This window comes from Falco peregrinus, chromosome 7, assembly GCF_023634155.1.
Source record: "Falco peregrinus isolate bFalPer1 chromosome 7, bFalPer1.pri, whole genome shotgun sequence".
NCBI lineage: Eukaryota > Metazoa > Chordata > Aves > Falconiformes > Falconidae > Falco > Falco peregrinus.
In genome coordinates, this window is record NC_073727.1 from 81,168,480 (window position 1) to 81,195,954 (window position 27,475).

General features: G+C 43.6%; 1 protein-coding gene across 5 annotated transcripts in view; it reads right to left on the reverse strand.

The window, feature by feature from the left end:
• The window catches only part of FILIP1 (filamin A interacting protein 1), a 109,365-nt gene that overhangs the window by 4,908 nt on the left and 76,982 nt on the right, over window positions 1-27,475 (reverse strand). For 2 of the 5 annotated variants that reach the window (XM_027790807.2, XM_055810035.1), the window contains 2 exons: window positions 10,971-13,776; window positions 3,732-3,949 (listed from right to left, as the gene is read on the reverse strand). In XM_027790807.2, coding sequence (XP_027646608.1) covers window positions 3,743-3,949; window positions 10,971-13,776 — 3,013 coding nt within the window. In that variant the 3' untranslated portion in view covers window positions 3,732-3,742. Of the gene's footprint in view, window positions 1-3,731; window positions 3,950-10,970; window positions 13,777-21,327; window positions 21,509-21,736; window positions 21,926-27,475 lie in introns of those variants that run through there. The other 3 variants (XM_027790810.2, XM_027790809.2, XM_027790808.2) reach the window with 3 other exon arrangements.

The following is a 27,475-nucleotide window of genomic DNA, read 5'->3' on the forward strand; positions in this document are numbered from 1 at the left end:
CTTCAGAACAGGGACCAGAATCCAGGGGGGCTCCCTCCTCCTAGTTCAATATCCTGACCACTCAACCACTCTCTCTTTTCTGCTCAGTGAATACTGAAGCCCTCCATGCAGAACAGCACAGCCTTTACAGGAGGGAATGAGAATGTCACCTCCTTCCCCCTCAACTGTCAGTGCCATTGGTGAACCTGGCTGGAGTTGATGTGGGTTTGAGTCCTCTCAGCTACTGGTGAGAAGGGGGACCTGTCTCCTACCTTTGAAGAAAAGTTTCAATCAAACCTTTTTAAAATATGCAGTACTACCCCTACATTTGTGTGGTATTTGATCTACTAGGAGGCATTCATGATGCCGCAGTGACTTTAGAACAGCCACTGGTTTCCTACACCTGCCTTCTTTCCTTTTCTGGCCTGAGAGCCTGGAACTTAGCTATGTTAAAGCCAGCCTTTATACTTTTTGCCAGATTCCTTTTAGTTCAGATCAGTTCCCCAGTTAAGTTCAAACACTTGTGCCAGCTCAAAGGACAACCACATGGAAGTGAGTACTTTCTTGCCTGGAGGTGACAAAGACAGGACTACAGCTTTTGACTCCAGTGTGGGGTTACATCCTGACTTTAAGTGACCATGAAATTGTGGCTTGACTTAAAGCCCTTAGGGGAAATGTAAGAATTTCCTCTCCTTGAAGAGAGTCTTTAAAGTGAAGTTATGGTTATGCAGTTGATGCGGTTATGGTTATGGTTATGGATCTTTATTAGGTTCAGAGGCTGCAGTGCTCATTATGTCACAACTGAAGCACTGACTGGACAAGGACAGTGGAAGAACTTAAGGAAGATCTTCAGGATGCCTCTGGGGCTCAGGCACTGTCTTTTGGACTTGGTTGTCTAGATTGCCTTCTTGAGCTGACCTACTGAATGGAGAATTTTACTGCAGTCGCTAAACGTAACTGTCTTCAGATTCAGAGAAAATTCCAATATAATGAAGAGCGTTACATTTCAACTTTTAAGACTTCTGAACCATAGGTTTTCTTTTTTCTTCGTCTTACCCTTCTTCTACCTTCAATAAATGAGAGTATCAAGTCAATTAAAACAGATGTTAAAAATTATGAATACAACTAAATACCTATTTTTAGCTAACGGTTAAATCAGTTGCCTGATTCCAACTCTTTAGGCTCCTGCTACGGTGAAAAAGTTTCTTTCTGTTGTGCTGCCACTGAGGAAAATAACAGGATCTTCTGTCTGACATGTCTGGAATTTCTTGAGTCTGTCTCATGAAATCCTGCTGACCCTACAAGCGTCAATGCCTGGCTTGTGCCTGCAAGTTCTGGTTCAGTTGTGCTACTTTCTGTGTCCTGGATTTCAGGTACCATAAGGCTGGCTTGTTTCTTCAGGTGAATTAGTTTCTTAGATCTCAAGCAAAACAATTTTTTCAACCACAGGCACACACTAAATATTGCTTTCTGTATAGCAACAGTTAACTAAGGAACTAAATCTCTTTGAAACAAGGATCTGAAAAGGAGGGCTTAAGGCATCTGTAGTTCATCACTGCATCAAGCCACACTAGCTTGGGGCTCATGTTTGCAATATTATTTAAATCAATGTTTTGACCTGAAGATTTGCTTCAGTGCCAGTATTTAGAGAGACTATCCAGCAAAAAGCTCTTAATAATGTGTTTGCTTCAAAACATCTGCTAAAGAGTCTATGCTACAATAAGAACAGTAAGATCTCAGCAACAATCTATAGAAAAATAGAGGCTTTTAAGTGATAACAATTAGTTGAGAGGATCAGATGTATTTCAGGCATAGTAACTCACATTGCTTGCTAATTCCAGTTTCCAAGTATTATCTGAAATACTGGGAATTGAGTGTTATGAAAAATGCTATTAATACAAATCTGATTTTCAGGTGTCATATGAAACCAGAACCTTAAAATTAACAAGTGTAGCAGGTGCTACATGTGTGAAAATTGAAACCTTCTTTTCTGACATAGCAGCAGCATTTACACCACAGACAAAATGCCCTTCATGTGAATAATAAAATGCCAGCTTTACTCTGCGATAATGGCCATATCTGGATCTTAAATTGGAGAGCAATGCAAAGCGCAGACTGAAGACTAAACACTGCTTGGACTGAATATAATTTTGTTGACCTTTTGTGGCAGGTTCTTACATCACATTTCTTCCCCCAGACAGAAAGCCCTTTAGTATTTCACCCACTGGTGCATTTTCTTTTCTGTGAATTGTATTTATTATTTATTGGTGGTCTTCCTGCCTTGCCTTCTGAAAGCTATTCCTAACCACTGGGTCCTTTACAGCTTGCTGTGGTGGTTGAGGGAGTATACAAGCTTTAAAACACTCATTTATCAGTCTGCTTGGCTCCATTTCTTTTGGCTGTGACTTTCTCCTGTGGAAATTGATCACTTAATGGAAATGCCCTTTAATAACTTTACTGTTATTAAATAAACAACCATAACAATCATTGGCATCCACACCATTTCCATGCTGGAACAATTCCTTAAAACATGCTTAAAAATGCAAACATATAAATGAGGAAATCACAAAGAAGGAAGGAAAAATGATGAATTGCCATGGTATTGTGAGGTGGTCTGTATTTAAGAGAAAATATTTCAAACAACTGAGAATTGAGAGTAACTTCCATACCAAACCCTCTCTCTTTCACTGTACCCGAGCTTTGCCTTTAGATACCAGTTTCTGCCACCAGCAGTCTGTGCTGACTTCCTCTCTAAGCCAACATAAGGATGCTTGGCAACTAAGGTTTAAATATAGCATAAGTTCAGCCAGCCAGGAAAACTGAAAACCTACTAAAGTCAATTAATTTACTTGCTTCATAGCCTTTGGTGGTCTTTGGAGCAGGCACAAATGGACTGTATTGATTTTAGCCAGATCAATGTTTCTCAAGCTTTTTCTAAAGACTAAACATGTTTTGGCTCACTTGCCTTCATCTGACCCCTGAGCTGGCAGCATCCCAGCATGTGTAAGTCAGAGACCTGGTTCTAAGTACTATCTATGAATGTTAACCCCCTCTGGAAGAAATAAGCTGCTGCTTAGCACTGCTGCTGCCAAATACTGTGCCAATTCCCTACCTCCTTGAATTTTGTAACCGCCTTGAGAAAGCAGCTCACCACTGAGAAACACTGATTTGGACGGAAGACTCCTAGAGACAGGGCTGGTCACACAGTGCCCGACCTTTCTCTCTTCCCCTCCTTCCCACACCTGAGGTACTAGCTGTCATTAAAACAGGACCTCAGGTGTGTTGTCCCCTGGCATTGCTTCCCTAGATAATGTGGCACCTCAACAATGTGATCACAGGCGGGAAGGAAAGTGCCCCATGCAGTAGCAGAGGTGGAAAGTGATTTGTTAAGATGGAAGACAATCTAGTAGAAGTGACCAAACCTTAAATCTATTAAAAAGTGACCAAGTCTATCGTTAAGAGTTTCTGAACTAGATTAATAACCTAGTGCAGTTCTCCCATTCCCACTTCCTAGGCTGAAAAGCTTCCTGGCATACAACTGCCTTTTTGATAGCTTTTTTTTTTTTTTTTAAAAAACTTCAGTAAGAAAACAAAAGGATGTTGTTACTTAAGTAGTCAGTGCACACACTTATTAGTTTGTTGTAAGTGACAGCTGCAGGACTTCATTAGTACAGGGAAACGTGAGCAACTACACAGACAGGGAGGGGGCTGACTTCCATGGTAGCAGTAAAACCTGCAGAACATACCCCCTGAGCCACCGCCATCAGCCCTGACCCCCGCCCAGGGAGGCAGAGGTGCTGGCTGAAGATTTCTTCAGTTCTATTTTCATAGACTGAGTCTCGGCACGAGGCTCGAATTTTGTCACATTTCCTGCTCCTGGGGCTGCCACTACTGGCTTTCCTGCTTTCATACCTTTTGACACAGGAATGCGGGTGGGTGTAGGTCTCGGGGATGACCCATCCTGTCCTGTCTGCAAAAGAAAGAGACAGAGAGAAATGACATGAACAGAGGACTTTTTCTTCTCATATATGCTCATCTTGTATTTTTTCATTGGTTCTTCATCTACCTCTCAAGCAACAATGTCCCAACTCACCCCTATTAGCAAATTAACGTACACATTTGGAACCTGGCTATAGCACAGACTGGTAGAGTAGGGCCAAAGGTACGGTGGGGATTAAACATTTCCCAGAACTGAGGTCTGGTGTTTTGCATCAAGATGTCACAGGGATGGGAATCCCTCTAAAACTCCGATTCCACAGCACAACACAGTGCAGGACTGCCTTGGAAGCTACCGAAACACTGGCTTAGCTGTCGGACAGCAATATTAGCATCTTGCACAGAGACTAGCACAGGCCCTCAAAACAATATAGCTACATGAGGCTAATGCTGAACCCAGAGTAAGTGCCGTATTTTCAGAGCTGGGGCAAGATTTCTTAGCATTATGGATAAAATTGAACTTTGCTTCCCGAAGTATGCTGGGGCCGTGGCTGGGACCACTTCTTTCTGCACTGGGAATTGCAGAGAGAGTCAGAGCAAAGATTTGGACCTCCTTTTCCTGTGGCTGTGGGAGGAGGGATGTGGGAGAGGGCTCTCCCCCCTGACCCTAGCCACAACTCGATGAACTCTGGTGAGGATGAAGCAGGCAGCCCAGATTTCCAGGGATACCTCAAGGCAGTGTGGACATGGTCACTTCACTATCTCTGCCAGTCTGCTGCCCTGGACAACAGCCTACCAAGTACACTTAGCTTCAAATTTGAGGACTTCAGAATAAAGAAAAATAAAAATGGCCTAAGCGGTTGAGGACCCAAGCGTGGGGCCAGCAGACCCAACACGGCTCCTACCAGGGATCTGTGCCCTTCTGGAGCACCAGCTGGAGGCCAGAGTAGCTATTCTATAGTTTTGAAAACAGAATCAGTACATATGTTTAGGCAACTGAATAATCCCACTGTGTAAACACACAAGGAACACTTGGATAGGACAAAAAGGTTCGAAAGGGCCAGCTGCTATTTTCTGTCTCCACTGGCCAGATAATGTTGCACATACTCCAACACCAAAACTGGAAGCTACCCCTTATGGACCATGACCTAAAGAAAACACTTATAACCATGACAATTCTGAAAGGAAAATGCATTTCACCTACTGCAGTGTGCAATACAGACTCAAAACGTTAACAAATTTGGTGACAAATTGTGTCTCAGCTGAACTTCATATATGACTTTTTTCTGGTTAGATAATCAAGACTTTGATGTCACAAAAGAAAATACTTCTCGTAAGGTCCTGGAATTCTAGCTAGACCCATCTGCTAAGTGACTAAATTCTGCAACTTATGACATGTAAGCAAAATACAAGTAAACTGCTGAAATAGACTGGATGAGGGGGCTGCATCGACTGCAACATTTATTTGCACATTTACTTAAAAATGATCCATGAAGGAGCATTTTTCTCTCTCGAAGGATTTCTAGCCAGTCGCATCAGAGCCTTCTGTCTGCAGCCTGAGTATTCAAAGGAAAACCATTCCTTAATCTTCCAAGGACAGTTCAAAACCCCACGTACACATACACACAAAAAGTCACAACCGCAAAACTCGAATACTGTCTGCCTGGCAGGAAGGAAGCCATTTTCAATAACTAAAAGCAACATTTACAATAGCAGTCTAAAGGCTAATATGGAACTCACATGAAGATGTCAAAACAAGTTAGGCCCATACAATTCTGTAGGGCAAAACATGCAAATGCATTCCATCAGCCTTGGAAAATATGTCAACATCCCAGGGAACCTAAATGACAAACATCTTGTACTCCCTGAAAGAGCTCCACAGTGTGTAAACATGAAGCAATCAAATGAAGTAGCTGGAATCTCAGGCATTTCTTCAGCTTTATTCACATGTAAATTATTAACTAAGGATTTGGGTGCTTTCAAGTTACTCATTTCAAGCCTAGATCACTCAAAAGCACTTTGAAAAGAACTCTAACTTGCTTTATATTTCTTAGTTGCCTTCTTTACAGCGTACTAACATGTTGATCATATGGAAGCTAATGCCAGCTTCACACTCAGCTGCGAAAGCATTTTGTGTTTGCTAAGTGAAACGGCACAAAGGTGGCTCTCCAGCAAGCAGTCCCCTTTGACGAGAGTGACGGGGTAAGCGAGCAGAGGACACTCTCCAGTAGAGAGTTCCAGAGAAGCCACACGACTGTCTGTCTCTCGGTCATCTCTTCCAAGAACCAAGCTCTAAGCAGTTCCCTCCAGCCCTGTTTGTCTGTAGGCCGCTGTCTTCTGGCTGATACAGGAATGCAGTTCCAACCAGAAACCAACCCTTACGCAGCTGGCACGGAGTGCCCAAGGCACAGCCCCACGGGACGCAGAGTGATGCTGGCTGGCTCTGAGCTGGCAGTACATGCTGCTGGAATAGCACAGGGAGCCAGAGCGAGGTTAGGAAATACATTACTGGGAGTGAGATAAATACATGCAGCCGCTGAGCTGGTTAGGTCGGTAGTCAGCGCTCACTGCAGACACCGGCAGGTATATTAAGCCGCAAGGTTGCAGTAGTTGAACAGTCCCATTAGAGGAAGAAAAGCAATTTGAATGTACAGAACATTTAGCATGTTTTTGTTGTTTATAACAGATCCTGCTTAGTGCATTTTACTGACACATACAAACAGTGGTTTCGCACACACATTCACTTTTGGAATACTTTAATAACAAAGGTGCTTTTTCAGCACTTGTTCCTGATCAGATCAGGGACCAGCTCGCCCTGAACAGAAATGGTTCAGTTCAGTGGGTGCCACAGATACCTAGTGCAATTTGAGATGCCCTGGGCTGCCTCAAGCTACCAGCACAGGGCTGGTAGATAAGACAGAGGACCCAGGGAGACCTTCAGCCTCTGATAAAGCAGCTGGAAGTTAGGCAGGCTACCTGACAGCACTTAAAATGACACTAAAGAAGTATGTTTAGGCAACTGAATCTTGAAAGGGTGGGCCTTGAGATCTAGTCAGTACAGTCAGTGGAGCCCAGTGGGCAATTGAGCCCACACTGAAGCTAGTGGGGTCTCAGCTGAATCACCCTCCAGTCCCCACAGTGCCGTGCCAGCGCACAGGGCTCAGTGCTCTGGGCATGCTGTGCCATTTGAGGTATCCCGTCAGCTTCCACTGCAGAAAGGTACAGGTCTGTGTTAGAACTACCAGCCTGTCTCAACTGCTATAGGGAATGCAGACAGCACCACGCGCCTCTATACAGGCAAGCGAGCTGACCCCTGGATCTCTAGTAACTCTAACAGAAGCTTAGGGCATATATGGGACACCTACAAAGAGCTCAGTTTAGATGCTGGCCTCAAACTGAATGCTGCTCAGATGAAAGTAGCCTTATAGCTGCTTTAACGTGTGCCCAGTTAGCTTTGGCACCCAACAGCTTTTCAGCTGTGCCTTCCTGCCTCGGTTACCTAATGCTTTGCACGGTTGGTGCCATGCCACTGTGCTGGCCCTGCTGCAGCCAGGATTCCCTCTGCTCCCTGCAGATTTGCATGTCACCAGTTTCACTGTGTACCCTGGCAGCATGAACAGCTGGCACTGGATGCCAGGCTTGTAGGAGGTGGGGAGCACGGGGATGAAGCCATTATAGGACTGACACCCATCCTGGTAGCCAAAGAAGACCCAAATTTACCAGCAATCCTACAGCCAAATATAAGGCCTTAATAATAATAACAATAATAAAAAATAAAAATAATAAATAAATAAATAAAGGATATAGGCACCACCGTTGTTTTTTCCCCCAAGAATATTTGTTTTTATTCTGTGAATTTTTTACTGTAAACTATATGAACTGTCCTGGGAACAGGGACTTGGGCTAATGTGCTCAGGCAGGGCTAACAGCCAGGCTACAGTTTCAGGCTCATTTTAGTCTGCATGTTCTCTGGCCTCATAGTCTGGAATTTTTGGTTGTGCTGTGGTCCATCTGTAGTAATAAAACTATCTGCTAGCTCTGTTACGGTAGTCCAAGTATTTCCCTGGGAATGGGTTTGACTCTAGTCAAGCTAAGGAGCACCAAAATCCATTTTTTTTACTTGTGGTAATTACCCAAATCCATAGGCTATCATATAAAAGGCAGTTACCAGCTTAGGATTTGGTTGTATTTTTTTTTTTAATCCAAGTGGCAATGATTCTCTTAAATGCTGAATTCAATCCAACTGGTCAAACAGTCTCCATCACACCAGCTCCTGCTGTGGAGGCCCCTGTGGGACTGGACTGCACTGGGTGTCAGCACTGGTGTGACAAAGCCAGTCCTCAGCTAGGTAACCCTGGGCTTGTGCAGCAGGCAGAACGTGAAGTCCTCCAAAACATCTGGGTCCAGTAAGTTTACGAGCCAGTGGAGACACAGTCACTGACCGGTGCCTTTTTCGGTTCATCTTTTTGGCTAAGCGCTCAAAAATTTCCCATGTTCTCCTTCAGGTGCCTGTGTCTTTCTTTGGATCAGGGTCTCATTTTACCTAAATCAAAACTGTGGCAGACTCGGAAGAGGACTTGGATCAAAGGAACATAAATCTCTAGCTACTTTAGAGTGCAAATAAACACAACTGTAACACCCCTTAATCCATGGGATTTGTGGGATTCAAAAGTCATGATGGTTCACCAAGAAACCACAGTCTGGTTTTGGACTCACATATGCAGGGAGACATCACAGTTCAGGCTGAACCTGTGTGCACCACCTTAACATTAACTTCACCACAGTACTGAAGGTAACTAAAAATTTGAATTGGAAGAAGAGTTAAATGTTTTCAAATATGAAAACAGTAACTGCAGATTTGTTATAGCAACAGATGAAAGCTTGAATTTCAGAATTATTTTCCCCTTTGTAGCTTGGCACTGCACTAGTACATTGCACAAAGCATCTTGTATGAGGACAGTTGAGAAAAGAAGTAAATCAGTAAGCTAAGAAAGCAGCTGTGTATCAGTTTGTCTTCTCTGATTTTGTGGACTTAAATGCTCAAAATTATATCGATGTTGGTTTCTTCTAGGGTTACTGAGTAAATCGTCACAACTTGTTTTTTTCTGACTAGGGGTATTGAAATGTGTTTGTAAAGTAGTCATTTGCAAAACAGATGGTGAATACACAACTTCTGAGTTTTTTTTCAAGGGGTTAGGGAGGAAAAGGCACATTTGGGCTTGTTGGAAGTTCCCTGCTCATCTAAGGACTAGGGATCTTAAAAAACAAAGGGGAGCAAAAGATAAAAGTAAATCTTATGGTTGAACTATTTTCCTTACATTCCAAGTCAGGGAGTATGAAGTGAAGAAAGAAACCACTTTTTAGCTAGATGAAAACAAAACAAAAAAGTTTTGTCTGCCATGGTTCAGCGCATCATCACAGTAGAGACAGACATCTAGTAAAAAAGAATGAGGAACTCTTAAAAAAAGAAAAGTTTTCCAAGCTTCTGAGAGACAAAGGAGTTTGTAAATGAATTAATTCAAGACTTTTTAAAAAATGAACAGTTGTCTCTAGGAAAACACTGTACAGTACAGTATACACATTATATATGTGGGGAGAGAGAGAGAGAGAGCACATGTGCAAACCCAAATAGATCTGTATATGATGAATGCAAGTTTCCTTAAGTTAGAGGGCTTAAATGGGCATGGCAGTCTCTCTCCAGAAGTGTGGAAGTGTATCTTAAATACACTTTGACATTTCAGCTTGGAAAGAAATGGCTGAACGAGACGTGTTGTGGGGGTCTGCAGACTCCTGAGCAGCACAGACAAATGAACAGGGGATGACTATTCAGTATTTGTCAAGATACAAGAAAGAGGCTGTAACCAATGAAGGTATTGCATAAAAGGTATCAAACAAAAGAGCATTTTTCCCAGAGCCCACAACTGAATTCACTGCCCCCTGATGTTGTGGAAACAACAGTATAAATGAGTTCAAAAAGTAATTAGAAGAATAAATAGAAGAAAACTCCGCCACGGTCTATTAAACACAAAGATGTGGCTACAGGCCCTGCTTCAGAAAGAAATACCCACCTATTGCCAAAAACTGAGAACAGACGCTGAGGGAAACATTACTGTGTGTTTACCCAAAATAATCTTCCCTTAAGCATCTGCTGCAGGCTCTGTGTAGCTAAATAAGCTTTTGGACTAATACAGTACTGCTGGTTTTCTATTTTGGTTAAATTCTTCTTTCCCAGGGTATTTCCAAGTAAAGCAATGCAAAACCATGTCCAGTAATAAACCTGAGGGGAGGACTATCAATAAATAATTGTCCAATATGTTTAAAGACATAGCTGAAAGCCTGATTAAAGTACAAAAAAGCAGCCAGGGTACCACCACAGAGGCACAATATGTTAGCAAAAATATGTTAGATGAAGCACTGTTGTAATGCCGCACTCAAAGAAGTCGAGAATTTCAGATTCAGATTCAGAAAGAGATTTACTGTTCGCTGGCTGAAAGGGGCTTGGCACTGTCAGCAATGATACCATGTCTACCTATTTATTCCTTTGGAGTTCAGTATTATAGTGGATACTAATTAAATTATAACTACGATGGGATTATACCAAAGAAATACCAGCCTGCATGATCACACTCTAAAGACCCATCAGCTGGGCCAAAAATCATTCTAAGTATTTTCAGAAGTCAGAAACTGCACTCACCAGTAACAGAAAGTTTCCTGCTCTGTCACCTTCATCATTCTTTGACCCTCTCTGTCTCTCACTTGCAATTTTACAGGATTACCATTATGAAAATAACTTCAAAGGAACTTTGAAGGGACTTCCTTTGAAAGTTAATCCTTTGGGAGAAAATGCCAGAAGTATAACAGTGTCCAACACTGGCACAAAAATATATGAATCCGGCAAATTTTGATTTTATGGTTAAGCTCGTATCTAAAACAAATGTCGGGAAATCAAGAGTTTCTCCTCACTCCATCCATTTTCCCTGCTGGCATCTCAAGCCGCAACTGTAGTTGCCCTTCTCCTTACCATCAAGACTACATCATGAGACGATGCTGCTTACCACTGATTGTGTTCCTCGGGTGGAAGACGTTGTAACAGGTGTTATAGTGATAGTACTTGTCACCTTGCTTGCTGCAGGTCGCGAGGACAGGTTGTTCCGGGGCGATCGAAGGACAGTACCAGTCACAACTTCTTTCTCTGCTGCTATGTTCACCGGTCTGACTGTTATGACAGGACTTGCACCATCGGGTGCAGCACTGGGGGACCGTTTAAACTGGGAACCTAAGTGGATGTGGATTTTGTTGTCTTCTGTCGTAATAATGTTGGCATTGGCGTTGTACTTGCGGATTGGAGTTGGGACGGTTTGTTTTTCTGGTGTTACTTTGAAGACAGCCCTTCCCATGGTCATATCTTGCGACTGTGGAGAGACAGAGATTTCTGCCGGTGCTGCCGATGTTGATACTGTCATAATCTGAATTGGTGATGCAGGTCTGTCAGCGAAGGGTGCTCTCCCTCCCTCTGGGGACTTTTCCCTGGAGAATGTTGTTATAGTGACTGGAGACATAGAACGATCAGGGCCCATGGGACTTTCATTGCCTTTTCCTTTTTGTGGCATAACATTTGGAGAGGGAATGATAGTTATTCGTGGCTTCTGATTTCCCAAAGTAGGAATGACAGTGGTACTTGAAAAAAATTCCTCTGAGGTTGGACTGGTTATCTCCAAAGTAGCTGTGCTGTTCTCATGATCTGGTGTCACCCGAATATGAAGAGGCTGACCCTGCTTTGGTGAAAGGACAACCTCCCCAGGATGCGCTGAACTACTGTGGGTCCGGGCTCCTTTATCAGGCGTTGCCTGAGCCCCATTTTCCCTCTTTCTCATCCATGGTATCCAAGATTTCCTCATTGCAAGTTCATTCGCTGCTGGAGGGTATCTCTCCAGCACTGAAGAACGCTCCATGGGTTTTTTCAGACCTACCTGTCGTAGATTGCTCATGATGTGATTCTCCTCCTGGAAGGATTTCCTTATAAACACTGCTGGAGTTTCTTCTTCGGCTGCTTCACTGCTCACAGCATCTGTCTGCACACCAGTGGACGTCACAGGAACATCGACCATTCTTCGTCCATTTATGCTAGGCCTCAGAGCACGGCTGTAACGCTTAGAAAGCTCCAGCTCTCTTGTTAGGTTCAGCACCTCCTGCCCCATGCTCTTGCTTTTATTCTCCTCTTCCATAAACCTTTGCTGCAGAACTGAATAATCAACTTGGAGCTGAGAAAGCTGGTCTTCTTTGTTCATCAGCTCATGGATTTTTTCCTTAAGAGCTTGAACTTCTGCTTTCAAATCTCTACTTTTAGCCTCTTCCAGACGAAACCTGTGCCTCAGCTCTGCCTCCTGGCTCACCGCTTCACCTTTTTCTATTGCTTTGGTTTTGGCAATCTGGAGTTTTATCTCCTCCAGCTGCTGAGAAAGAAAGTTAGCTTTGTCTTGCTCAGTCCTAAATTTCTGCTCTAGTTGATCATATTCATCTTCTGTCTTCATCAAATCTCCTTCAACCACTTCCAATTGTTTGAGACGTTTTTTCAGTCTTTCAATTTCAATGGTAAGTTCTTTAATCTTGTTGTCCTCATGACAGCCGTGCTCTGGTCCTTTCCTGGTTCTACCTCTCGTAATTTCTCGTTCTACTTCCTCCATACCATCAATTCTTTTCTTTAACAGGTCAACTCTACAGCTTAGTTGAGAGGATTTTTCTTCTTCACTTCTCAGTTTGCCAATTAACTCATCCCTTTCCTTTGTCAAACCAGATACTTTTTCTTCCATTTCAGATTTCAATTTCAAAAATTTCTTACTTTCTTCTATCAGTTTCTCTGTTACATCCATAACTTTCCCTTGTTCAACTTTAAAATTCTTGTTTAGACCCTCAACCTTTTTTTCCTCCTGTTTTATTTTTTCCATCATAATTTTTCGTTCATCAACTAACATTACAGTAAATGACTTCAGCTTCGTAAGGTCATCTTTTAAGCTTATTTCAGCCTTTTCCAACTTACTTTCTGATGCTTCAAGGTCTTTCACTCGAGTCTTCACCACTTCCAACTCATTTATCAAATCCTTAGTCAAACTCTTTTCTTTGTCCAAGTTTAAGTGTAGCTGGGTGCATTCAGACTTACTTCTACTGAAAGCCTCTTCCAGCTTCTCTAACTCTGACATTCTTTTCTGCAGTTTTTCCACTTCAAGTTTCAGCTCTTTGCTATGGTGCTCTTCCTCTTGCAGTTTATTTTTCAGCTCTTTACACTGGGATTCAGTTTTTGTGATCTCTTCATCCTTCCCCTCCATTTCAAGCACACGCTTGCGGAGGTTCTCAACTTCTGCCATTAAGCTAGAGTTCCCACATTCCCCTTTTGCTATTTTATCTCTTAGTTCTTGAAGTTCCTCCTCAGCTTTTTGAAGATTTTTGTTAGTTTCTTCTAGCTCCTCTATTCTGCGAGTCAACCCCACTAGCTTAAGCCTCAGCTGTCTATTATGTGACTCTTGATTAGCCAGTTTAGCAGTCATCTCCTCATGTTCTTGAGAAAATGATGATGTTTTGTGTTCAAGTTCTGCCTCTAACTTCATCAGGTTTTGTCCATCTTCTTTTGTTTTTGCACTGATAATTTTAAGTTTTTCTTCTTCTTCCTTTAGCTTTTGGTTTAAGTCCTGTATTTTCTGGCTTTGCTGACCAAGTTGTTCAATATGCATTTGTCTTTCATCTACTAGCATGAGTGCAAATGATTTGAGCTTGACTAGTTCTTCTCTTAGCTTATTGAGCCGCTTTGTATGTTCCTTCTCCTTCCGGGCTTGATAGATCTTCTCCTGCTCAAGAAGTTTTTTCAACCTGAAACATAGAAGAGATGCATTAAACTAATATATGTGTGTGTGTGTATGTGTGTATTTCTCAATTTTTAAAATAACCTTCTTTTTTTTTTTTTTTTTGGTAATAACCTAAGTAGTCTCTCAAGAAATAACTACCAACTACAGTTACGTTCCAAACCCAAATATTTTACATTACAAAAGTTAACTGAAAATGACATAAAATCATCTAGAATTCTGAAAAGCAGTGAAATTTTATACCTGTGTGGATAACAAATACATGGGGGTTTGATACATTTACATTTATTTCTCTGTTAGGATGATGTTGGTAAAAGTATGTAATATCCCAACAGGACAGGTGTATATCTACTCACCAATCCATTTATACCAAAGTTGTTTTACAAGGTGGATTCCTCCTTATGTCTTGCATACACAAAAATGAGTAAAATAATACAAAAAATGAAAACTAATTGATATATGCAGCCACACATAAATGGATCAATCCTGGTTATAAATAAACCAGCAGGACGGAAGATTACACTAGCACACAATTGAAAACCATCTGGGCATCACAGGCATAAGAAATTAGCAGGAAGATAAATTTGCCAGCAGAGTGACTATGATGTGCAAAAGTTTCTTCTTCCAGGCACATTTCCATTTACAGCAGTAGATTTTGTGGACTGCAAGGGTCAGACTAATCAAACCTTTGGAAAACCTCAGCTGGAAAACACTCTTCTTTTATATAGTCTGCAAAGCTGTATTTTCAGCCAATATAAAAGCTCGCAATACTCAAATTAGGTGTATCCTCAGAAAGATAATAAAGAACGACATTTTACAGCCTTACCCATGCAACATTTAAATGGAGAAATTACTAGTAATAGAAGTATTTTATATCTGTGATTTGTATTCAGGATATGTGGACATCAGCACAGGAAGTTTGCACATGTTGTTAAGCACAGATTTCTGAGGATGGTGATCCTTAGCTGACAAAGAGGTACAGATAACACAGGGATATATCCTCTACTAATGTAAGAGCCTTACTATAAAAGTAGCAATACGACTTAGAAAAGACACAGGTACGCGCTCTGAATTTACCGTGAAATGACATGTTTTTCAAACCACTGCCAAAGTACCTATAACTCCCATATACCCTATCAAGATACACGTGACGATGCAAATCCACTTGCTTTGCTTATCCTACATCTGAAGCTTTTCAACTTCTTTGTAACTGAGACACACAGTGAAGTGATAATAGCAAACCAATTTACCACCTGTTAACTAACTTGCAATAACTGGAACATCCATATCTTAGCAAAGCTTTACTCTTCTCAGTATTTTTATTTGAAATGCTGGACTGTAGATGGTAGTGGAGGAAGCACAGACATAAAATCCTCTCTGCTGCCCCAGCAATGAAGTGGTGCAAAGAGCTCCGGGGCACAATGTCATACACAAAGGATGTCTCCCGGAGCCCTCACCTGAAATCTAAACTCCTAACAGCCATATTAACTTGGTCCTCCAGCAACTGTTAATGTTTCACTCCTTGCTCCTCGGGGACCAGAATGAACAGGAACTGGAAATAAAAGCTATAAGAAAAGAGAAGGAAGTCAGAAAGCAGAACACAGGATGCAGTAGGTAGGGAAGGAGAAGGCTGAAGAATGCATTTGAAAACAAGAGTCGGGTAGGATGTGGGAGTAAGAGAATAGCAGGAACCAGCAGGAGAGAGAAAAACAAACAAACCTCACAGCCAACCTTGCTGGGTCACAGATTATTCTCAAAAAAATCTCTTTAGTTTTGGCAGCTCTTTGGAAAGGACTGAAAAGGCATGCTGGTGGATGCCTCATTATGGGTCAAGTTAGAATGTCAAAAGGTAAAAGACGCGCTGCCACTCACAAAGCATGCACTTTTCCCACTGAAGAAGGAACTTTATTAGCATGCAATATATTCCGTGGCTGTTCTATCACACTGCTTCATGCAAAAGGTTCTGCCAAGAATTCTCCCTCATCTCTCCCAGGCTACATTTTTAAAGAAATAGTATGCACCTTTCCACAAAATATTACTTTGCCATGACAGAACAGTGTGCCCTAATCTGGTGGTGCTCTAAATGACCCATCTCCCAAAGTCATAAACATATATACAAGAATACGAGATCTTCAAAACAGAACGTTTCCAGCCTCCCTTGTCCCACAGGAAAATTTTAAGGTGACCCCTATAAATTCAAAAAACAGAAGACAGCACTTTGTTTTCTTTTTAACAGTCTTGCCCCTTGAAAGCCTATCTAGAGATGCTCACAAAACTGCCTATGAATTTGAATTCCTAGGCTGTTCATAATGGACACGTGTGATTTTCACTTAGCAGTTGCTACAGGTGGTACGGACCAGCCAAGCTGCTAAGCAGAGTACAAAACAATTCACTGGCCACACACGGCCCCCATGATTACCTGGGAGTCTACTAGGGAATACTGCCAAGAAAGCCGCTGAAAAAAAGCCCAGATACCTGTTACACTAAGACAAAGAAATGCCATGGATAAGACTGAGCAACAGGAGAAGAAAGCACATTAGCACTGTCAACTGCCTTGCTGTACCTAGCAGGAGAGGTGACAGTGGGGAATATCTGGCCTGGCCCCTCTGGGACATGCAAAACCAAAGCACTGTAACTGTGCCAATACGTGGAGATGAATTTACTAACAAGTCCGTGCTGAACAAGGTAGGAAGCACCATGCAGCATTTTATCCTGCCTCAGCTTTTACACGGTGAAACTAGACTGCCTAAGATTTGACAAGTGAACTTTCACAGGAGATACCTGACAATACTTCTGTTTTCCACGTCCAGGGAAACCGCTTCTAAAATCCGATTCTGGGAGGGATGGATGGGAAAACAGCATCCAAATAAGTGCAGATGCCAAAGTAATAAACAAAATCTACACCTTTTCAGAAGTGTTACTTCTGTTACTAAAATAAAGCTGAGTTTAAGCTTTTCCATCCTTGTAGAACTCTCCTACCTCAGTGGTTAAAATGGAATTGATGTTGTCCCCTCTTGACCCTCACAACTGATGTATTATCGGGCTTCTCATCGGACTGCTGCTGCTAATGCTCACTTTAAGGAGTGTGAAGTAACGCAGACCTGCATGGGCTCTGATGCAATACTAAAAGCACCTCAGATTCACAGCACGTGTGTCTGCAACGTGTTATCCAGAGCAACTGCACTCTGGACTGTCAAGGGGTTGAAAGCACCTGCATTCAGGATCAAAATAAGCAAAAAAGAAAAGAAAAACAAACCAAACCAAAATCTTTAATAATGAAATATGGGGCTAGATACAGTCAAAACACTGACAAGCCAACAGTTTGGTACTCCCAGTCCAGTCCCTGTATTTGCTGTCTTGGTTTGGGGTCTTTTAGAGATGGGGAGAAATAATTTGGATACAATTGGATAACTTGCATTCACCAGTGTGTCTGAGGGGCTCAGTATCCGGATCACCACAGGGAAACAGGCAGATCTGCTCCAGTTCCCTGCAGAAAGGGGGACCATGCTGCCTGCTCCTTTGTGGAGAGCACTGCTGAGGTCTGTGCAGCACCTTTTCCGCACGGGTTACCACGCATATCATATCAAAACATGCAGCCCGAGTCATTCCCCGAACACACGGTCTTCTGCTGCCATGAGGATCCAGACGGTCTCTCCCTTTCCTTGCTATCTGTCCTCCCCACAGTATTTGAAGAACAGGTGCCCACAGCTTTCCAGCGTTCAAGATGATCACACTCCCCCTTGCAGTATATTAGATAAATAAAATAGCAAAGCTTTAGGTATGACTATGTGCAAACTGTTAACTGCCTCAGTTAAAACCAAACATCCCAGGACAATGCTGTTCCCTGATTTTGTACCACAAAGGAAGATGTCTGACTGGCATGGGGAAGGACGCTGGACTACAAAAGCTACTGATGCAAGTTTGCATGGTCCCTGCTGCATCAGGGAGCTGCGTCTCCTGCATCCTTCCACAGCCTGCAGCGTTAGCTGTTCACAGCCATGCTGGGCAGCACACGGAGTAAGGAGCGAGAAGACTTTCACCAACCAATCTCAGCCTGCAGAGCAGGCAGGCCCCGGAGTGGAGGAAGTGCAACTATGGACTTAGTTTTAACATCCTTCATAAATGGTGTGCTGGAAGCAGCCAGCAAGGAGGAAGGTGAGAGTGGACGGGCAGTAACCAGGCCCTCCGTGTCCTCCTTTCTTTGGGTTTGTGCTGAAGCATTTCATTGCAAAGGGTCTTTCTGCTTACCCTTCCTTCCTCCAACCTTCAGACTGATCATCAGAAGTGCAACAGGATGCTGATAGCTGCTGAAGCCTCTCCCTCCAGAGATGTGGCTTCACTGCTTTTATTACGGTTATACTCCAGTGCTTTGTCCTACCAGTCTGACTGCCTTGCTCAGGCTGGGACTAATCACTCCTTCAGATCTGGATGGCAATTTTTCCTTAAAGCAAACCTAGCCAATACCATACTTTTCCCCTCCTTCCCCCAGTGACATGCCAGCTGCCAGAAAGCACAGTTATTGTGTCAATGTACTTCTGATAGTTGCGGGTTACGGAATAGACACAGTTTGTAAAACAGCACTTTAGGTACATTGAGAAGACATGTCCAACACAGACAGGGCTTTGGTCTGCTGCAAGCAAGTCCCTGAGTCTGTCTTGAAGGACAGGTGACAGAGGACATGGATAACTGTATCTCCTCCTTCCATGCAGAGTGGTTGAAGGGCTTCTTGCATCAATTTATTGAATCAATAAAGCTACAGGCTCTGCTTAACCACATACATTGTGTCTCCTGTTTTATTTCTGCATATGTCAAGTTCAGTCACTGAGATGCAAAGGCGGAACCCCACAGTCCATTTTCACAGTGTCTCTTCTCAGGCCACAGTAAGACTTCAATGCAAATTATAATTATAACTTACAGCTGGGAAATAATGTTTTTGTGTTTTTGAAAGATGCTGCAGTAATTTCATACCAGGAGAGCCCCAATGTGCATTACTGGATTTTAGATGAGATTTCATTTGTAGATGGTAAAAGCAGTAGCAGCAGCAAGACTTCAGCTAAAATCAAGCATTAGTTCTCATCTACATTTGCAAAAGATATTACAAATAGTGGCCAAGAGACATTTTCTTGCCTTCTGAAGGATCATAAACTTCATAACTACATTTGAAATACAATAAATGTGGCAAATTGGGAACTATAAAACCCCTGCTTAGCACTGATAGCTGATATGAGAAGCCATTCTCCAAAGTGGCTTACAGTATTTTCAGAAAATACAAAGAAGTTTCAGTTATCAAGGGAAAGATGCTCAGTGACTTCCAAAAAACCACCTCTCCCCTCAAAAAAAGCATTTACTTCAGAAATTTTACTTTCAAAAAAATTTACATTCAAACAGAGCAGGCACAAATGAAAAGCCCCCAAAACATGTACTGAAAATTATACCAGTGTTTGCATTGCCCTTTCCATTTGTACTTCCATCAAGATGAGAAAACATCACAAATGCTCATGCCACCTCTTCCATCTCTAGCATAGAAATAAGCACTCACTTATGCAAAGAAATGCTGATTAGGCAGGGCAAGCCAGAGGATGACCTGAAAGGACATGAGCTGCCCCTGTGGTCTGCAAATGTGTGAACATTTTGGCACCGTGTTTCAGCTGCGTTGGCCTGGTTTAGCTTCCTGCTTTGCAAACAGACTAAGCCAAGCTTCCCAAGGCGTCTGTCAGTGTTTAATGAAGCGCTAGCAGGAGAGAGGCTAATGTGGAGGGCAATCTGGAGAGAGGTGGAGAGCTATTTTCCCTGCTGTCAAACCAGGGCAGCAAGAGGAACTGCAGGTAGAAGGAAGCGGGTGGGAAGGAGGGAAGCAGGTAAGGTCTCTGGAAGGACCTCACAGCCTGGAGGTCCACAGAGCTCCTCATTGCTGCTTTAGCACAAAGCCATCTCGGACATACTGCTCCTGTAGTACCTTTTTCTGCCATTTAGATTCCAAAACGTTTGTTGCGATGGGATGTAATTACTTCTGTCCTATTTTGTGGATGGCCAATAAGTAGGGGTTAAGAGAAGCACTTTAACGAGGACCTAGTCACTCTAGGGATGAGCTGACTGAGGGCTGATGAAGGCTGCTTCCTCCCCGAGAGGCCAACAGCATTCCTGCCACTCACTCAGCAATCCCAAGGAAGCACTGGGAAAGCAAAAGCCTTCACAAACTCGTCTTTCCATTTCAACCCTAAAGAGTTTGCTACTGCATATGCAGAGTTACAGAGACTGGACAACTTCCTAGTGGTAGCTAGAAAGCTGCTGCCCATTAAGTGATTTGAGAGGCTGCTCACTAGAATCCCTGGACAATGAAAACCAGCAAGAGGTGGTTTAACTTAATAAAGGAGTTCCCTTTTTTTTTTTTCTCTCCTGTTTAATGTACAACAGCTGATTTTGAAGATTATTTCTGCAGCCACTGGGAAATCCTCCATATGTCAGGACTATTTCTGCATGCTTCTGTGTTTGGGGCCAGGGTGAGATACTCAGAGGCTGAATTTCACTGAGTCTGAGCACTTACAATCTCAGCTAAAACCAAAGAGAGCCAAAAGGTAGTCATGCTCTCTAGGAAGCAAAACAATCAGGGCTAACACTCCAGCTGGTCAATTCAAAATTAGGTAACACTTTCAAATCATCAGCTTCAGTCCTTCCCTCACATCCGTCTCAACTAAGAGAAGAAAGATGCAAATCAGATCAGATCCCACGGGAAGCAAAAGAATAAAGCACATCTGTGTTACTCTCTCCTTTCTATCCATTAATCTCTAAAGGCAAGGAACAGAGACAAATGTTTGAATGACCTTGCTACAGAACTTCCCGAATTGCTGTTCAGTTTACCACAGGGTCAACTCTGAAAACAAATAAAAAACTTGTGGGGAAAATAAATGTTACCAGCTCTAGGAACTCATAAAGCCAAATTTTTATGGCTACCTCCTATACAAAATTGGAAGCGTAAAAAACTTCATATCCTTCACTGCTGAATTCACTTTTAAAAAGTGGTTGTATCAAATTATATCAAAAGCAAATTAATATTCTTGCTACTTCACAACTACACAACAGTTCCCAAATTATCCTGCAAGAAAGAAAACATTTTCTTTACTTTGGAGGACACATTGCTTGTCTTCCGCAACAATTTTTTCTCCTCCTTTTGTTTCTAACTCTGATTTTGAAAAAATTAAAATCTGGTTTGCTAAAACAGTTAATTTGTGTTTAAACCGTCTTACTTCAACCGAACAGTGACTAAAGGCAGTATTTTGGAACAGGGACACTTAGGAAATTCAGTGTCCCAGCACCTTTCCAGCACCTTGGTCACAGAAGAAAAGCACCAAAGATCTTTAAGAACAAAACCTGTTCAAGCTATCAACCAGTATTACAATCCAACAGGCACTTTTTTCCAGCCCCCCCCCTCCCCAGTTAAGATATCCACATTAATTTCGCAGGTCGGAGGAGGGGAAGGGGGACGAGCAGAAAGCATGCAAACAGCATCTGTGCGAGAAGGAAGCAGCAGCGCTCAGCTGAGGGCTGAAATTTTTCAAACCTGTCTCCGAGCTGCGGTTATCCTTCCCTGACCCCTGGATGCGCTGTCCGGGCGAGGCAGCCCCGCAGCCCAGCCCCCCCAGGTGCACCTTCCAGGGCTCCAGCCCGACGGGAACATCAGCTCCGGGCCGCCCCAGCCCCGCCGCGCCGCTCTGCCCCGACCAGCCCGGCCGGAGCCGAGCCAGGGCGGCGGGCGCCCCCCGGGCATCCCGCCCACCCCCCGGCATCCCGCCCCCCCCCCGGGCATCCCGCCCCCCCCGGCATCCCGCCCCCCGGCCGCACGCCCCTCTCCAGCCCCCCGCCGGCGCCTACGCCTGTGCGAGGTGCGTTCGCTTAACCAGTGACGTGCACGTACAAGAACAATTAGCACGGCTCAGAGTCAACACGAAAAATCCCCTCCATTACCTTACCTTATAATTAGACTTTTTTTTCCCCCCTAAGCTACCAAAAAATAAAAAAAAAGGAAAACTCCGCGGCACGACCCGACCCGACCCGCGCCGGCCGAGCCGCTCCGCCGGCGGGCCGGCGCCCTGGGGCTGGGGCGCTGCCGTGTCCCCCGCGCACGGCACGGGGCCGGCGGCGGGGCCGGCAGCGGGCGGCGGGGCCGCGGCATCGTGCGCTCCCCCGGGCCGGGGAAGGGGTGGAGCCGCCGCCGCGCCGCGGCCGGGCAGGAGGGGTGCGGGGGTCCCGCTGGCGTGGCGGGTCGCCTCTGCCAGCGCTTCCCTGTGGCACCACTTTCCCGGAGTTTATTATTGACAGCCCCCTGCGGGCTTGCAGTTTATAGGTTAACGATTAAGAACTAACAGTTTGATCGCCGAGAACCCTTGCGGGTTGCTTGCTGTGAGCTGAACTGGGATGCACAAAAGCAACGCTTCCCAGTCCGAGCTGCCAATTCATTCCTCTGGCTCAAGGAAAGTTCCTGTTGCTTTTCTCTTGTCTTCCCGGTGTTTGAAGTGACAGCGCTACTGTTGGTAGGCGCTGGCTGATCTTCAGATCAGTTGATAAAGGCATCAATACATGAAGAAAATCCCCTGTGGATTTAATATACGCGCATATTTGTTTTTGAAAATTCATGCATAGTAGCACGGCTGAGAGTCTGCGTGAGGTCTGAAAAGCACCATTCTGCTAGCTCCCTGCATTAAAGAGGTCCTAAATCAGCCCTTTTGTTCCCAAACCAGCATAAAAGAATTTGGGGGTTCCTTCTGTCTGCCTAATGATTCTCTAGATTGCCCACGGTCACTTTTCGAGGCTTTGCAAGGGGAACTACAAACTACTCTTCCTTCTCCCTTCCCCTTCCCTTTCTCCTTCACCTTTTCTTTCCTCTTCCCCTTCCTGTTCACCTTCCTCTTTTCTTAAGAAGCTTGTAATATCCAAACCCACTGAAATCATATCATGTCAAATATTATTACCCAAAAAATAAGGACCAGTGTTGTATTTACATTTTTGAGCAACTATCTAACTTCATGTCCTTCTGTTATTTTTCCTTAGGACCCTCACCTCATTTAGCATACAGGCTGGACAGTGCTCATTTGAAAAGCAGTGGCTTAATGATTGATTTTATGCTTTTTATTCGAGGCCCTATTTACCACACACTCTTCAGACTCTGCTGAGAACGGAATTGTTCATTTCTGCGTGTGAGATAGAAGCACACAGGGACCAGGGTTTTTGTTGGGACACCTGCTCCAGGGTACATAGGATGTGGTTTTCAGAGTGCTGCAGGGTGGGTGCCGCGTGTGCTCAGATCACAGCCCCATCTGCCTCCAGCCCAGGAGCGGATGCTCCAGGCTCCTGAACGTCTGAGCCCAGATCTCCAGCAAGCTCCTCAAAATGAGAATCAGTCTTAGAATGAAAAACTTTCACAACCCATGTAAATTAGCTTCACATGACTTAACTAGCACCATGTAGGAAATCCGTCACACAAACTCAACAGGGGTAGGTAGAGTCACATTTTCCAGGGAAACATATACCAGCCTTAATCATTCTCTCCCTTTTTATATTCCCCTACCTCATTTACTAAATACTTTCCAAGAGATGAAGTTGAGGTTCTACAGAGAAATCATTGCCTCCTGTGCACGAAGCTGTTGCATCTCAATATGTTTCTATTTTTCCAGTGTCAGAGGAAATGTTTCTATACAAAACTTGTGTTTGATTATGCAGTTTAAAATCATTACACGCATCAAGAGGACAAATATTCTGCTTACTCTACTTACTGTGCTCTTTGCAATCTTAGTAACTGTTCTGGTAAAGATACATATTCTTTAAAAAGAGGAAATTACATGCACAATGGTAAACACTAAAATAGATGTCCAGCATCGAAGTTTAATGATGTGGCATTATATTGGTGCTTTAGGGAGATCATCTGAAGAGTTCAGATCTTTAGATTGCCTGCATAAAAATCTACGCTCTGAGTTAGTAAAATAATTGATAGCAATAGCAGGCTGTCAGCCTCGAGGCAGTTTGATACTAGAAAGCCACAGAGTACTTTGCAAGCAAGTTTCAAAACTATCTGCTGACAGACGGGTTTGACTGTGATCAGCAGCTGAGAGCAAGGCTCTGCCCTGCGACACTGCTGGCTCTGCAGGAGGATATCTGGTCACACACCCCGACCTGGCTGGCTCTGGGCTCTGAGCTCGTTGCACAGCTCACACCAGTCCCACCGTACCCACTGTTCAGTTCTAGGCTCATCCTCACCTCTGCACTCTATTTCTAACCCCCACCCCTCCCAAATCCACAGCCCACCTAGATGTCCCCTATCTGCTCTGGCTCTTCTTTCATCCGTAATGGCACTCTTAGGCTAGCCTGGAACTGCAAATGACACATCTTCCTTCATCTATGTTTTCCTGGTCTCAGCTCAGAGCAGAAATTTCAGGGACATCAAGAGGATCCTAATATTTATATTAGGAAGGCAGCTGTGAGTTTATAGCAGTCAGCTTTGTACAGATGTGACATGAAGAAGGGAGGGGACTCTGGGGATCCAGGCCAGAAGACATCACCTGTCTCATGAAGTCCAACCACACACAATCACAGCAGCTGTGCAGTGGACTCCTGGCCACACCAGAGACCTCAAGGCATTACCTCTGCCCATCACAAATTTGGCAGCCAAAACCCAGCAGCCAGAAATATAATGTACCACGAGAAAACCAGAGCTTGACTGAGGGCATTGCTAGTGTCCCTGCCTGGCAAGGGATGTGTTAAAGGGAATGCCCAGAGGATGCCACAGAGCTGGTCCCAGTCTAAGCCATTACATCTTGCCCTGGTGCAAGCAAAGTCAGGAAACATGTGGTGTCCTCCATAGTGTGCTGCATCATAAAACCACAGAATGGCTGATGTTGGAAAGGACCTTGGAGATGTCTAGTTCAGCCCCCTGCAGGTCCAGTTAGAGCAGGTTGCACCGGGCCTGCTCTACTTCCATCTGGGACATCTCTAAGGACAGAGACATCACAACTTCTCTGGGCAACCTGTTCCAGCACCTGACCAACCTCATCTTGAAAAAAAATCTTAAGTTAGGCTGGAACACTAAGACAAGGTGACATATACAACATACACTGCCTCATGATAGTCACCAGCAGCACCTGTGTCCACCAGTGATCCCCAGAGGGGACTTATCCCAGCCTGCCAGCTCCTCCAGCTTACTCTGCAACTTAGAAATAAAAGCACAGGGAATGTGATGTAGAGTCACTGAAGTTGTCTGGATGTAAGCCAGCAGGCAACTGGCTGCAAGACTTGTTAGAGAAAGCGCAGCATGGCAGTGGTGAGCCTACACACCCTGCACTAGCTGAGGTATGGCCGTACCACCACCTGACCTCATAATTACTCTCCATCACCAGTACAACTGCTCCAGGTAGGCACCATGACAGCAGTACCAGAGCTATAGAGGACATCACACAGAACGTCACAGCTAAGGTCAAACAGGCCTTTAACCTTTACAACTTTCCTTTTACTGCATAGGAATCAAATTATGTGTATATATAAAAATATAAGGGTACTACATATGTTGTTATTTCTCAAGAGCACCTTCACTTTCAAGTCCCATCAAAGGCTGGGAAAACCTAAGTTGCTTCTCAGAATTTCATGAGTCTTTTTGTTTATGATGAAGTAGTCCAAGAAATGCATTCCTGAGTAAAGGAGCACTTGTGACATTGTGAGACCAGTTAAGAAAAACACCAAGAAATAAAAGCAGGGGAAGGAATAGTTAGGAATCCCAAATTCCAGCTCACCTCAGAAAGTCTGAAATTATACTGTGCACCTGGCACAGCTGTCTGATCTAGAGGAGAGTAACTAGGAAGCAACAAAAGATGGAATTGGTTTAACTATTAAATGATGTGCTAATAGACTACACATGTCTTTGACAAGTTCCTCTCTTTAAAAACTCACTAAACTCTGCACAGCAATGGATTCCTCTTGTGGATCTTAGAGACTTGTACCAAATGATTGTTGGATTATAAAATTCTCTGTAAACAGGGCTTTGTAACCTTTCCAGAGGGACTGCCCTGCTCTCTGTTGGCTCTTTATCTTCAGTGCAGAAACATATGTAACATTTATAGCAAAGGCAGCACTTGCAACTCTCTCCAAGTTTTCTAACATGTTACAAAAAGCCCAAATATTTCTGTTTGTGCAAAATAAAACTTGTCCTAAATTTGTGTTTACTTACATACATGAAAAAAATACAGTGTTGCTTGCCAGACTTAATTTCTTTGTACATAAAAGCTTCAAAGCAGTGAAAATCTTCTATCATTACTTGGGGTGGGTTTGGGTTTTTTTCTTCTTTTGGTAAGTCAAACTCATTTGGTAAGTCAGACCTGTCCACTTTCTACTTAGCCAGTTGCCTACTCTGAGCATAACAGATACTAATGAATTCAGTAGCGTCTTGATCGAGCATGACAACTTTGAACACAGAGGGAGGGGAGAGTCTGACTTTTAATTTGTTGCTGAAGATACAGTGAACAAGGTGATCCATTGGGCCTTTTGAAGACAAATAAATAATGAAGAAAACTACAGCAGATTCCTGAAACATGACTTTGTAGGAAAAGCCAGAGAAAAAGACTTCAAGTTGGACTCCGTGCTGTTATATCTCAGGCAATACATTTTATATGGCATACGTCATGCACACTAAAAAAACTTCACTCGGCGAGTTGCACTGACAACTGGCTTTGTTCACCTTTGTTCTTATTTAAAGCAGGTTGTTCCACGCAGCTGTTAAAGACACTGTGCGCACACATACACATGCATACACATTTCCACACAGGCTTTTTTATTACTCCTCAGATCTTTCTAAATAAGTCATGCTGCTTAGATTTTCAATTCTTTTTCTCTTTGTAGCACGGAAATTGCCCTGTGTTAGGAACTGCTGCCTTTTATGCAAGCATGATTCAAAAGTTTAACAAAAGCATTTCTGGCTTTCTTTTCCACTTTTTTTTTTTTTTTTTTTTTCTTTCCGGTTTTCTGCTTTCTTAACACTTGTGTGTACCCTTTTGATATCTGGGAAAGCTCAGCATCTCCAATACTGGTGAGATGCCCTGAAGGATAAGTGATTACAACTTAGGGCTCATCTACATCAAGGATACTTTTTTATAATATAATTTCATCATTACTTTGTGAATAAGTACCAACAGTGTCATAGAAGCAGGCTGTGGCCCTTTGACCACAGAAAGCATCTCTCGAGTCAGGGGAAAAGGTGTCCAGGACCTCAGTGAAGTGCTTCCTTGCTGCTCCCTGCAGACCTGCCATCTTTAGTTTTGGCTGCTTCACGTATCTGTGCTTTACCACAGCACCCCACCAAATGCTGTCTTTACCTGATCTGGTCCCTACCCTTGTTTTTCTACGTTACTCACTTCTGATATGCTAGGTGTTCATGTCAAAAAATGATGTGGATGAGTGAGCTTGAGACTTTAAGAGCAGGGAAAGCCGTGCCTGTTCTCGGCTTACCAGGAAAGAGTCTTTTGGCAGTGTCTTGGCCTTTCTTGCTCAGGCTGGGTCTGGGACATGAATTAAATCTGACTGATTTTCACCTGTGTGTTGCTTTTATTCTGTTGGCAGCTGGTGCTTTGTGGTTGCCCCTTCTGCTGCCTCCCCCTCACCTGAGTTCTCTGAGCATGGGTTTATAGAATGGAAATAAATACTCCCTCTAGAGATAAGGGTTACATTTTAAA